The 14,353-nt window shown below is 37.4% G+C and overlaps 1 protein-coding gene across 15 annotated transcripts in view; it reads left to right on the forward strand.

Moving 5' to 3' along the window:
• HNRNPA2B1 (heterogeneous nuclear ribonucleoprotein A2/B1) overlaps positions 1–12,859 on the forward strand; it is a 17,205-nt gene extending 4,346 nt beyond the window's left edge. For 2 of the 15 annotated variants that reach the window (XR_012834098.1, XR_012834100.1), the window contains exons 2-12: positions 1,333–1,443; positions 2,331–2,477; positions 3,674–3,884; positions 4,203–4,304; positions 4,394–4,483; positions 5,030–5,092; positions 5,572–5,691; positions 5,957–6,079; positions 7,101–7,183; positions 8,504–8,634; positions 9,459–12,859. Coding sequence is in view for 10 of the 15 variants with exons in the window: in XM_075745963.1 (XP_075602078.1) it covers positions 1,333–1,443; positions 2,331–2,477; positions 3,674–3,884; positions 4,203–4,304; positions 4,394–4,483; positions 5,030–5,092; positions 5,572–5,691; positions 5,957–6,079; positions 7,101–7,162 (1,029 nt within the window). In the remaining 5 variants the exon portion in view is untranslated. Of the gene's footprint in view, positions 1–1,332; positions 1,444–2,330; positions 2,478–3,673; positions 3,885–4,202; positions 4,305–4,393; positions 4,484–5,029; positions 5,093–5,571; positions 5,692–5,956; positions 6,080–7,100; positions 7,184–7,338; positions 7,824–8,503; positions 8,669–9,458 lie in introns of those variants that run through there. The other 13 variants (XR_012834099.1, XR_738186.2, XM_075745961.1 and 10 more) reach the window with 9 other exon arrangements.
• The last annotated feature ends 1,494 nt before the right edge of the window (positions 12,860–14,353 follow it).

A 14,353-nucleotide genomic window follows, 5' to 3' on the forward strand; every position in this document is an offset into this window, starting at 1 on the left:
TCATTGGTTGTCTAACTTCCTCTTAAAATTTATCCTAGTGTTAAGTGCATAGTTGGTTGTGTTGTGTTTGTCAGCTATAGCTAACTATGCAGGGTTTGGGCTGTTTCAAAAACAACCGCCAACCTAAAGAAAATGCAAAGCCAAACACCCAAGCAGATTTTCTTGATTTTTAAAACTAGGTAACAGTAGAAAGCTGAAGTAATCATTGCATTTGAGTTCTCTCGTCCCTAGCAGGACAGTTCTCTTTCAAACAACGTTCTGAAATCTTAAATTTTGTGGAAGGGGACTACTTTTTAGTGCCTTTTTGTAATTGTTGCTGTTGGACATACAAAATTGCAAAATGTATGATGTAGTGATGCTGTTGTGTGTGGAAAATGACAACGATAGCTGCTTTGTGTAAGAAGTTAGTATAAAAGTACTTTTAACTGGTAGAGGTTGGAAGGTTGTCCTTCCCACTTTGGTATAATACTAAACACAAACCAGTAAATTTAATACCTTATTATTGGTCCTGAGTTTTTTTTTTTAATCTTGTACTTGTCATCATGGCAGAAATTTCTGCTGAACAAGCACAGCGATAATTTCTCTGAGAAGTAATAGGACAAAGTCTTGCTGAAAGTACAATTTATAGTAGTGGCCATGTGCAAATATGTATTATTCACATTTCTGTTTTAAAGGGAATCCACTTAGTTTTGATATCGCTGCTGTTGAGGGTGATTAGGGTAACGACAAATTCCAATGGTGCGGTATCCCAGATTAATTTTACAGATGCTCTGGCTTTTATTCGTTGTAACAATTGATGAAAAAATAAGAATCAGCGAGCTGTTTTAGAACATCTTTAGCGGTATCTTCATTTATTTTTACTTTTAATGCCTTGGGTAAATAGCATGGTAGTATTCATGTACAACAATTTGAGCCAGAATGTTTTTTTAAAATAATTGCCATCTGGAATAGAATCAGTATGAATGAATTCATGTTATCTGTAATAAGAACTTCTGGGTTTGTTTTTATTTTCCTTTTCTTTAAAAAGCATCCTCTAAAGATCTTTGAAAGGACTATTCTGGAAGTCTTTGAGTGTGGTCCCTTGTTCTTAATATCCGGAAGAAGCACATTATTAAAATGTGTATCGTAGAAGTGGACTTTTTTTAAGTGGAATTGTGTAAATTGCTTAATTTCTTGGATAGTGGTGGAACATTTAGAAGAGCCAAGCCTGATTTTGAAAAATATGTCTTGCTGAAAGTTTTTGACACTTAAAAATCTTACTTAGTGTCTAATTATGCTGATGCAGAGGGGGTATTGTTAATTAAATTAATGTTATCTTCTTTTTTGTGATAGAGGGAAAAGGAGCAGTTCCGCAAACTGTTCATTGGCGGCTTAAGCTTTGAAACAACAGAGGAAAGCTTGAGGAGTTACTATGAGCAATGGGGAAAGCTTACAGACTGTGTGGTAAGTTTGGCACACTAATGCGCAGTGATGGCATAGAAATTGTAAACATGGAGAGTTTGTTTTCTGGATAGCTTAGTGAAAAGATGAAATACTAAATGTTCTTAAGTGTACAGTTGGTTAGTTTATACATAATTTGGCCCATTGAAGCTATGCATAGACTTTTCCTTGCAAACTCTGTTAATAGTTAGGGAGCACTCACCATCTGTTTCCTGTAAAATCTGCCAGAGTATCTCTAACCACTGATTTCAATGGTTTAAAATTAACTTGGGTGTCATTGGCTGAAGTGCATTAGGGAGTACTTACACAGAGCGCTGTTACATCTGTGTGATTGGTAAGCTTTGTCAGAAAGCTGGTATCATGGTAAGCAGCTTTCTGTGTCGTGTTTTCATAGAATCATCTAGTTGGAAGTGACCCTTCAGATCAAGTCCAACCATAAACCTAACGCTGCCAAGCCTGCTACTAAACCATGTCCCTAAGCACCATGTCTATACATCTTTTAAGTATCTCCAGGGACAGTGACTTTTGGAGAAGTTTCTCCACTGAATTTGTTTTGGGAGCAGTAAATACATATTTTGTAATACAGATTTAAAGTCTGTGGTCTTCAGAAAGCTTAGATGTTTGATTTTTTTATAAAACAAACATAAATATAAATGTACATCACTGATATAGCAGCATTTCTGAGTTACGGGTAGAGTCTTGGAGGACAATGGTTAGAATTTCTGTGATGCTAAGCAGTACTGTTCATGTACTTAATCAGCATAGCCTGCTACTTTTTTGAAATCAAATCAAGGAAAATGTAAATTAAGTTTACATGTTTTCTCCTGATGTTGTTAGTATTCAGCTTAACATGAGACAGGTAGAAACGGTTTAAACGTGTTTGTTTTTAGGTAATGAGGGATCCTGCAAGCAAAAGATCAAGGGGGTTTGGTTTTGTAACATTCTCCTCCATGGCTGAAGTTGATGCAGCCATGGCTGCAAGACCTCACACGATTGATGGAAGGGTGGTTGAGCCTAAGAGAGCTGTGGCTAGAGAGGTAAGTATGGCTCTAAAAGCAAATTGTTTTCATGCTTTGAAAAAGGAACCTCTGTTTTGATTAGACAGTTATGCTTTGTTCTTGTTTGAAATTGCCTGGGTTTAAAATCTCTAATTAAAAGGCCATAGTTGGGGTACCATTTCCACACACTTTTGTCTGTTAAATGACACTATTACATAAATGCCTATTACTACAGTGCATTATTAAGTTATGTTTGTAGAATCGTGTCTGCAAGGGACACAACTGCGGTCTGAAAGTATTGTTAGTGACAACATGTTGAATGCCTGTAATTATGCAGATTCCAAACTAACTCTTCTCTGGAATGATTACTATTACTAAATCTCAAATTAATAAACTCCTTTTGATTTCTCCCAACTCTATTCCAAGGTATATTCTAAAAGGTATATAACTGAAGCAACTAAAAATAGAGAATGTAGTGGGGAAACTTTTTTTTCCAGTGGTGGTGTACAAAATCATCTTAGGACTACTTTGGTTTTAGCCCCAGGCATATTTGGTTTTAAACTCTAGGGTACAAATTAAGTGTGTGCACAGGAATGGAATATACCTGTAAACTTTTCAGCCAGGTTACTGTGGCACAGAGGTTACTTGAGGAGCAAGTGCAGATGCTAGAATAAGTCATTCCTACCTAGTGCAGCAGCTTGGATAGCATGCTCAAAGTGTAGAAATAACCCATGAATGTGAGGAGTTGTCTTCATTTTTTGAGTAGGGGTTAAAATTCATAGCTATGGTTCACTGAGGTTGAAGGACCTTTGCTGTTTGCTTTCCACTTTACGAGTGGAATACAAGTTTCATTGTTGTTGGGGAAGTGGGCAGAGGAAGCTGACATATCTTTGTTTCAGTTATAAAAATCATGCTCTAGTTTAAGTTATTAAATACTTACAGTTCTTTCAGAGTGGATCTTACATTTTCTCTAAATATGTTTAAAGGCTTTTTATTTCCTTTTATGCATTTCATAGCACTTTCATCTGTACCTTTTTCAGTGCTTTTAAGGCTTTGACATAAATGGGGGAGGAAAAACCTCTAAATTATCCCATGTTACTTCCCTCCCAGAAGCATACCCCACCCCCCAGCAAGGTTGCAGAGACATACATTGTATTCCATTCCTGAAATCCTGGCAAAATAGTGATTTGTGAAATTGTTTTTCTTTGTGGTAATTTAAAGGATTCTTTTAACAGGAATCTGGAAAACCTGGTGCTCATGTTACTGTGAAAAAACTATTTGTTGGCGGTATTAAAGAGGACACTGAAGAGCACCACCTTCGTGACTACTTTGAGGAATACGGAAAGATCGACACTATTGAAATCATTACTGACAGACAGTCTGGTAAAAAGAGAGGGTTTGGATTTGTTACATTTGATGACCATGATCCTGTGGATAAAATTGTATGTAAGTAAGCTTCATTTCACTCATTTGATAGTATTAGTCCTTGCAGTCATAGTAATTGTGTAAAGCTAAACTTTAGAGATAATGGGATTAGTTATCTGCATGTATATTTGCTACATCGTAATTTGGCGAATTGTGTGGGAACATATATTTTGCATTAAGTACTGCCTTCTTTGCATAAGAATCGTACGGTATTTTGGGTTTTTTAAATGATAGGGAATATGTATGGATTATTTTGGAAATTACTTCATTTTTGGAAGCCAGATTTGTTGCCAGATCAGCATTTAAGTGCTGATGATATCTTATTTGATGTGGTTACAGTGCAGAAGTATCACACCATCAATGGCCATAATGCAGAAGTAAGGAAAGCTCTCTCTAGACAGGAAATGCAGGAAGTTCAAAATTCTAGGAGTGGGAGAGGAGGTATGTACAAGTAACGGTTAATGGTTTGTGGTTGAGTGTTGTGTTCACTTTCCATGATCTCACTGCTTGTAATTGTTAAACTATTACAGGGAACTTCGGTTTTGGTGATGCACGTGGAGGGGGTGGCAACTTTGGTCCCGGACCTGGCAGCAATTTCAGAGGGGGAGCCGGTAAGACAGGCATGTTTGTAGCATTTTATTTTTTCTTGTTTATACTGTCTTTCTAGCTTGGGGTAACTTTGGAAGCTACTGCTGTTTAATTTAAATGCAGCTGTGGCAGTTACAGAATTTTTGGGAAAAACAACTTGCAAACCTTTTCTGTAGTACACAAATTGATTATGTGCATATTCAGTAAAATGAAGTTTTTGCTGTTTGATTGTTTTTTGTTTTTTTTAAGGATTTCATGAAAAGCTCAAATGAACCTAAACTTAACAATTTTCTTAAGAAATTCAGGGGGTTTTCCTCTGTAAATCTATGTAGCACTTGCCTGACTTGTACAGTGTAAGAGCTATGTTCAAAATTAAAACTGGTTACCTTGCAAATGCAAGAAGATAGAAGATGTAAAGCGATGATAGGATGTGTTATTTCACATATATTATTCTAAATTCAAGTGTATGGGTGCTTAATCAATAATGTCTGAGACTTGGTTCTTACGGTCATAGGGGTTTGAGAATTCAGTTAGTTTGCTCAGATGAATTGAAATACTTTGGGGTTTTTCTCCAACAGATGGATATGGAAGTGGCCGTGGATTTGGTGATGGGTATAATGGATATGGTGGAGGACCTGGAGGTTAGTTTACTTTTTGGTGGTAGTTGTTTTTCTCTCATTCAGAAACATTTTTACATTCACTTACAGTTGTGTAAAATTTATATTAATTACCAAAGCCATTTTCTTGGCTTAAGGAAACACACATGGCTGTTGGCTCATGGTACACCTTTATATGGTAATTTGTATGGTTATTTCTGGGACAACCATGCCCCTTTCTTTTCTTTAGAATAGCAGTGTTTCTTAAATTTCCTGAAAAAAACAAGAATTTAATTAAGCCCTTTAATTGAGGCTTTTAGGCAGCCTGGTGGGTTTTGGTCACAATTCAGTTAGGGTGGGAGTTGGTATGTGCCTTTAAAAACAGTGTTCATAAAAATTTCTTTACAAAACTCCTACCCTTCTCTTCCCCTGTAGATTTCTAAATGGAAAAATATCCTCTAATTTGTAGAATTTAGTTGCCTTCTATACTGCAAAGTTTATTTTAAAGGATTATATTGTCATAGGTGGCAACTTTGGTGGCAGTCCTGGTTACGGAGGAGGAAGAGGAGGATATGGTGGAGGAGGACCTGGATATGGCAACCAGGGTGGGGGCTATGGAGGTGGTTATGACAACTATGGAGGAGGTAACCTACTGGCTTGAAATGGCATTTCAGTTGTGAATTAGTGAATGTTATTTGAGATTTGAGGTGGGGGGTGGGGGGAATTGTAAATGTTGTCTAAAGAAGCTCTTGTTTTCCAAATAGTATGAAAAAGCAATTTGTTGCATACACTACCGGAATACCTGTGTGATTTTGTACTTTATTTTAAAATTCTAATAATGAGATAACTTTGTGAGGGCCATGTGAGTTGTAGCTCATCTAGGTATTTCTCCCCTTTTGTATTGATCAGGCAATTATGGAAGTGGAAACTATAATGATTTTGGAAACTACAACCAACAACCTTCTAATTACGGTCCAATGAAGAGTGGAAATTTTGGTGGCAGCAGGAACATGGGGGGACCATATGGTGGAGGTATTGTATATGTCCTGACCTGCCTTGGAGTCAAATGTTGAGTGGGTGGGCTTTCGTCTTTTGGGAAGGTGGAAGGGAAGATAGGACAAGGGGTAACTGTTTTGAACTAAAAGAGGGTAGATTAAAGGAATAAATTCTTTACTGAGGGTGGTGAGGCACAGGAACAGGTTGCCCAGATAAGTTGTGGATGCCTCATCCCTGGAAGAAGGGTTCAAGGACAGGTTGGATGGGGCTTTGAGCAACCTGATCTAGTGAAAGGTGTCCCCACCCATGGCGGGGGGTTGTACTAGATGGCCTTTAAACCATTCTATGATTCTAAGATTGATATGTAGACATTGTATAACTTCTGCAGTAGATGGACTGCAGTGCTCATGTTCTTTCTGCAAGTTGGCTACAATTTCTTATCTTGAGATTAAAGCTTGTCTTGGGAAAAATTACTACTACTGTTATTTAAAAGATAAATGAAAAGGTACTAACTTTTTCCAGAATGTTATGAAATGTTCTGGGGTTTCAAGTCTGTAAAGATTTTTAGCCAAGTTTCACGTTCTCTGCTATCAGTTCACACTATTCGTAGAGTCTAGTTAATGTCCACTAAACTTGCTAGGATTTCTTCTTTTCCCCCTCTTGTTGTAGGGTCACTTTTTTCTGACACTTTCTGCTTTTTGTTGTCTAAATGTTATTTAATACACACATGTAAAGCTTGTGAAATGGAAAGTGAAAGACAAAGCCCTTTCTTGCAAGGTTTAGCGTGCAAATAAAGTCAACCCTCAGAGGTGCAAGACAGTACAGTGCATCAAATTAGATGTAACACTGTTGAATCTTCTAAGATTTCAGCATGTAGTTCTTGTGGCAGTTGTTGGAGGTTATTTAGAGGAAGACAGTGAAATGTTAAAATCTTTGTTGTGTATTGCCATCTCTGGAAGTAAAGAGGATATTAATCTTCATGCAGAATCAAGAGCACTCCTAGATTTAAAAAGCATATGGATGTAACTGCTCTGTTTCTCTTTTTCTGCAATTGCAGGAAACTATGGTCCAGGGGGCAGTGGAGGAAGTGGTGGATATGGAGGGAGGAGCCGTTACTGAGTTTCTGCAAGCATGCCATGGGTAAGTATGTTTATAAGTGTTAAAATTGCAGTGATTCTTGAGAGTAGCTGCAGGAGTTAAAAGCTTTTTTAGGATGATATTATCTTTCCTTTAAAAAATGGTTAGATGAATAATTTCATAACCTATTTTTTTACTCTTTACTTCTGTTGAAACAGGCTTCACTGTATAAATAGGAGAGGATGAGAGCCCAGAGGTAACAGAACAGCTTCAGGTTATCGAAATAACAATGTTAAGGAAACACTTATCTCAGTCATGCATAAATATGCAGTGATATGGCAGAAGACACCAGAGCAGATGCAGAGAGCCATTTTGTGAATGGATTTGGATTATTTAATAACATTACCTTACTGTGGAGGAAGGATTGTAAAAATGCCTTTGAGACAGTTTCTTAGCTTTTTAATTGTTGTTTCTTTCTAGTGGTCTTTGTAAGTGTAGAAGCATTCCTTTGATAATGTTAAATTTGTAAGTTTCAGGTGACATGTGAAACCTTTTTTAAGATTTTTCTCAAAGTTTTGAAAAGCTATTAGCCAGGATCATGGTGTAATAAGACATAACGTTTTCCTTTTAAAAATTTAAGTGCGTGTGTAGAGTTAAGAAGCTGTTGTACATTTATGATTTAATAAAATAATTCTAAAGGAAATATTGTGTAATTTTAGATTTTTTTTTTAATATTGTAAAATAAGGCAAGGAGTGGGTAGTATAAGGTCCCACAAATAATATAAAGATATTGTTGTACGTGTAAAATTAAATGCTGGTCAGAAAAAAGAATGTTGTCTGTAAATGATCAGGTTTAAAATATCTAGATAACTTAAGGGATATCTCTGCAAGGAGAAACACCTTTTTAGATCTTTTAGATGCTGCTTCTTCAATGGCAAGGAAAGGAAATATCCCCAGCGAGGTACTCTTCCAGGGACACAGGTCTAGTACAAGAGAACTCTTGAAAACGTCACTAAGTTCAGCCAGTCTTAAAAAGCTGCGCTGTATTTCTGCAAAGCTTTAACTACAGTAGTTTATAAGGATGCCAACGAAGGCTGAGGGTGTAGAGCAAAATAGTTCTAAGCTTCAGTTAAACTTCTTTAGGTAAGATCTTATTTACTTTTCCTTTCTTAATGTTCCAAAACAAGAATCTAATATTGTTTGACAGTATTCTTTCAGTATAGTGATTATCGTTATGTAGTTTAACATAGCAATGAATTGAGTTAACGATTACCAATTGAAAAGAAATTTGTGAATCCTGTTTTCTTGTATTATTAAATTTTTTACAAACAAATTTTTGTTAATTTCAGCTACTTAACATATTTTTTTCCTACTGGAATCTAGCTATGATATGAACCCTGGACAAGCATAGACTGCTGCCACTGTACACTGCTACAGTTGAACAAATGAGACCTGCAAGTGTCCATTAGTAAAGCTTTGCAAGGGTTCCATCCCTGGTGTTGGTAGTTAAAATGGTAGGTCACAAGTTAATTAAATCATACAACTTTATTTTTGCATCCTGCAACATTTTATTTTTTTCTTGGGAGTCTGTGCATTATGGTGGTTGCAAGGTAATGCAATGAAGGTAGTTCTGTGCTGTTGAAAATGAACTCTGTTGTTGTGTGTCTTGTCTACTGTAATCTATTTGATATAACGCATTTCATCCTGAAGGTTCCCAAGTAACTGTAGACTGTTTACGTGTAAGGAAAAAAATTGCACCACAGAATACATCTGCCTCTGTGAAGAAATGTGTCGTCCATTCTTTTAACAACTGCATAAGCAGTTCTTTAGGAGGGGAAGTGAAAACTTCAAATGAAACTGCAGGTGGTATTTCATAAGTGTATAATTACGTAAATTGGAATTTGGCTAGAATGTTGAGGTTTCTACCATTTTTTATAGTTCTTGCAGCTAATAAACCTTAGTGCCAAATTCAGTCAGCCTTACTCTCACTGCATTGAATGTTTGCACCTCAAATTAATGAAAATTCCTCAAGTAATGAGTTATTCAGAGTAAGGGTGGCATACTCTACTAGATTTGGTTTTTAAATAAAAATTGACAAAACCCACCAAAAAAAGGCAACCAAAAATGCCCTGATTTCAAAGTTCCATTGCCTGTAAAGGCTACCCATTGAAGAATGTGGACTCAGCTAACAAAAGTCCTGTTCCTTTTTGTGTTAGACACACCAGTGAACTGCTTATACTTTTTTTTTAAAAAAAAATGGCTGAAGTTCCCCTATTGGTGATTTGGTTTAGACATATGTGATAAACATCTTCAGATACACTTTTTTTTTCTTTGGCAGGAAGGTGCCATGCTGCAGGTAACTAATGAAGAAGTGGTCAACCACAGAAACGCTTCAAGAAATAAGAAATTCTGTATCATCAGAAAATAGTTGTTTTTGCTGCCTTCATTAAAAATCTAGAGGTTAAATGAATACTGATAAAACATCACAATTAGTACAGCTCCCTGTAATGCTGGGTTTTTAAAATTATAGTATTAATGTCTTGTAAACCTTTCAAATAAAATTCAGATTCGTTAGGAGAAACAAATCACTAATGTTAAAATAGCAAACATTCTGTGAGTAGAAAGTTTAACTACATATTTTTATAACTTTCATAGCTTTAAAATAAAGTATTTTTTATACCAAAGTAGTTCTAGTGTAATGCTTAATAAAACTTAGTGTGTGTCTAACATTAAATAATGTTGATGTGCAGCTTTTAGACCCTTTCATGATTTGAAACATTCCATTTTGAGGTGGATTTAAAACAAAAGTCAACTTGGCAAGTGTATTCACAGAACTTGTACCTCTGACCCTAGGCGCCTGTTCTCTGTTGGGAGAAACAGTGCTACAAATTAAAAATGCTGATCTTTTTGCTGTTGGACACAATTGCTATAAAATAGCTTTTTGGCTGTGTTTTTTATATCATTTTATAAAAAATATCTCCTCCTTTCCTGTTAATGAAACTAACCACTTCAGACAGTTCGTCAAAATGTGATAGAACAATAGCTTTATCCTTTTCACCTGTAAAGAGCTTTTAGCATCGAGAGGGAAAGACTGAATGGGATGTAGAGTTCCTGCTGTGCCAGAACTGCATTACTGATAGCTGCATCTTCTGGGGGGGAAACCAGCAACAACAAAAAAACCCCAAACCAAACTCCCAAGTGTGAGCTGGGGAAACTTGGGAGTGGATTTGAGGGAATGCATCTTCAGTTTGTACTGGTTTAACCTGTTATGTAGAGGGTTTATTCTAAACTTGAAATTTATATGTTTTGCTTTGGCAGAATCATCATGTCTTTAACCTTCTTTATATAATTCAAAAATACTATTTAAGGATTCACATACGATTTTTTCCTGTGTTTCTTAAGTTGAACTTTGAAATACTTGCACAGGTGGGCTGCAACGGAAGCAGAAAATGAAGATGCGCAAAATCTGCTTTACTTTCTTCTTTCCAACAGAATGAGTTGACCAGTTAAGGAATTTGCCTTCTTTCCTGGAACTTAGATTTAGTTAATGGAAGTTTTTTCTTTACAGTTGGCAAGTCCACATTCATATGATATTAAAAAAACCCTACACCACTTCAAAGGGGAGTAATTCTTCTCTCTCTTTAAAACATTTACACTCTCAATAATTTTGCAACAAGGTTTAGAATTAACTACATTATATTTTCCATAATGAGGATGTTTTTAATTTTGATCTATGGGCCATGGGGGAAAGGGGAGTGTATAGGGGACAGCAGTATGCAAAAAATATGTTTGGGTATTTAAAGTCTTGAAAGCTTGGAGTATTTGAGTAAGTTTCCTGTTGTCTTACTGTTGAACTTCCGTGACTTTCCTTTCTTGGTATGTTGGTAAGACTTAAAGCAAGTGACAGTCACAATGTTTACTGATGAATTCACTAAGAGAAGTCACCGTTTTGAGTCAACCCGATAATGAAAGCTAGCAACTTTGAATAAAAACAACAGCGTGTGGTCAATTGCTGGTCTTCCGTTTGTAGGCAAGACATACTTTTCCTCTTGATTTCTAAGAAGTTGGTTTTATGTCACTTGACAGACTTTCTTTTTTTAAAGTAGGAGTAACACTGCTGGTCAGCATGTTTCGGTGTACTAAGAACTGAGGATTGGGTTGTCAGTGCTAGGCCCAGCTTGCCCTTAGCAAACACTTTCTGCAGCAAACTGAGGGAAGAATGTGAAAGAGAACATAACTTGTTGGTAACCAGTATGGGACAAAAATAAAAAACCCAAACCCCAAAACCTACAGTGTGTGACTTCCATTTATGCCACGGTGGTGAAGAAGTCAAATACCAGGGTTCTGACCACTCAGACTGTGTTCTCTGTTGTATTTACAATGAAAGTGGAATTTTATTCACTGGTATTGCTCGTGCTTCAGGTGCTGAAATGTGTTTAGGAAAATGTGAGAAATTGCTCTTAATACTGTAAAATTAATTAGCAGGAATTGAACTTTGTCATTTGTGGAGAAGATGATTGTGGTTTTTTATGATGAATGTACATACTATCTTGGGGATGAGATCATACTACTGGGGAAGAAAAACCCCAAAAAACATAGATCTGAGTTTTGAAGGAGTTGTCAGCTGAGTGTTTTGGCAACTTGACCATGTTCGTGGAAGAGGATGATTTACTGAGAACATGCTGAAACAGCACATTCCCCACAGCTTCAGTGCTTCAGTTTGGTATCAACGCAGGGTGTGAGGCAGGTGGAATCCCATAGTGCTGCTGTTACTTTTTTATTCCCGAGAGGTCAGGTTCTGTTCTCACGGCTAGGGTGATACTGGTAGGAATTGCATGGGAGCGTAACGTGGGAGGGTGTTCCTGGGTGATGTTGACCCCTTGTGCCAGAAGCTGTACTCTCCCTTTAACAGTTGTGTTCTTGCTTTGCAACAAGTGTTGATTTGCGTTGCCACAGAAGTTACTGCAGTTATTGTAAGCAAGAACTTGGTTTATTTACCAACCGTAAAAGTAAATGGTGTTAAACGGCTGTGTGACTTGCCTGACAGATGGCTGTGAAGGTACTAGGTCAACAGCGTTTGGGGACCGCGTAGTTTACAAACTAGGCTCTGTGACCTCCCACGCTGCTTCACTGTATGAACAAAGTGACTGTGGGCAAGTCCCAGAAAACTACTGTTCCCCCCAAGCTCTCACCAATATGTCATTTTCCCTGCCATCCCTTCGCGTCCTCCTCCTTGGTCTGTTCTTTCTTGGTCCCTTCCTTAGCATTCTTGTAAGGAAATCAATGCGTTTGATGGAGTTTCAGTAGCTGTGTAGCAGGTATGAAGTTGCAGTGCTTTTACAAAGTACACTGTGGTCATGACACTTCACATGGTTACATGTGTCATTTCTATGTGGTTTATTTAATAAAGAGTTTTTCACTAGAACCTGGTGCTGTGTGTCCTGTTGCTTCATTTATAGGCTGCTACCTACTCTGTCCTCAAGCTTCTCGTTGGAACCATACTTCTGACTCCTATCTTACAAGATACAAATGTACCGTGTGTATTTTGGGACAAATACTGAGCTGTTCAAACTGGTTTCGATGAAGTTGCTTTGTTCTTTGTTTTCTCTGTTCAAAGTTTGTTATTCCACTCTACGCCACCTAAAACTAGATTGTAAGCTCTTGAGCAGGAACAGTCCTAGTTTGTAAAATTTAGCTTCTGTAAAAAGCAAAGTGTTGAATAAAAACCAAAACACGAAACTAATGCTGTGCTTAGTGCAGCACTGTTAGTCGTCATTCCATGTGCGGGGTTACAGCAGGATGCCGTGTCCCTTCCATGAGGGCTTGTTTGCAGTGTGCCTCTGCGTGAGTGTTCAGCCTCGTGTGTTGTAAACGATGCTTTAGGGTGTTGCATTCTGATGAAATAGTAAATCCATGTTTGTTTCTGATCGATGCTTCTGTAGAAGAGGTACGGATCTGACAGCAGCTACTGGCTAATGCTGTTCCAGTAATAACGGGGAAGGTAATCTGTGTGCTTTGTGATTTCCCCACCACCCAGCGTTTTTCTCTATGCTTACTCAATCTGACCTTTTCTAACCTTTTTGGAGATAACCTCTTTCCATTATTAATGTAACAAAACCAGTTCACCACTCAAATGTTATGGACTACTTAATAGCTTTACCATGGGAACAGTATTTAAATGACAAGTCCCACATTTGTATTTGCATTTTTTGTTGCTGTATCAACAGCTAAATCTATGATCCTCAGCTTTGCAATTTTCTAGCAGTATAACAAGTCTTAAAGTGTTTTCATTGTGCCTACCTCAGAGATGCTTTTCTCTGTGTCAGTAAGGTAGAACGCAGCAGTAACAGCTTTTTCACTAGATACCTGGCTCCAGAGTAAGTTTAATACCGCGTCATGTCTTTTTACACAGCATAGTTCCTGGTTTGTATGCTTGGGATTTTGGTTTCTTGCAAGTTACGATCTATCGACAAGAAAGCCAAGGTAGACTTCACCTTTTACAACCATTTCAGTAACAAGTTTTCTTTAACGATGCTGTTTTCCTGCATAACTCGACTCCTGTACAGTGTGTCCTTTTTGTGTTCAGGTTGAAAATACGGGCTAAGGCCATTGTATGAAGCACGTTAAAAGTAGATTTGGGAACCCTTTGCCTTGGGAGGATAGCTTGCTATAAAGCCTGCTCTTTCCTTACCTGTCTAGCCTAACTTTCACAAATAATTTAAGGATGTGAAAATGTAAGGTGTAGCCAATACTAAGCAGTGTTTGGGTTTTTGTTTTCTATAAACAGGCTAGTCACAGAAAGGGAAGACACTTCAAAAAGTATCAACAGGTTTTAGGTGAAACTTAATAGCAGTCTATTAAAACTGAAAACCCAGGACATTGTTCTGAATTCAGCCTGCAGTGTTCTCTGTTCTGTGGGTAGGTAGCGGGAGGTTTGGAAAATTACGTAGTGCGTCCAGACAGAACGCTTGGTGTCAATTCACCTGAGATATTCTGTAGGGGTGTAGTTGCTAGTTGACTTCTCAGAAACTGAGATTCCTACATAAACTTGTAGAAATGCAGCTGTTGAACAATACCAAGAGTGCAATTAGCTGAGGGCAGTTCATGATAATTTCCAATCTGCAAGTTACAGTGAAGGGAATGGGGTTGGGGCTGATGTCTTCACATGGGACGTGAAGTAGATTTAAATAAAGCTCACAATTCATCATACGTATCTGTTACCTGTTGCATGTT

The sequence above is a fragment of the Balearica regulorum genome, chromosome 2 (assembly GCF_011004875.1).
Source record: "Balearica regulorum gibbericeps isolate bBalReg1 chromosome 2, bBalReg1.pri, whole genome shotgun sequence".
Lineage (NCBI taxonomy): Eukaryota > Metazoa > Chordata > Aves > Gruiformes > Gruidae > Balearica > Balearica regulorum.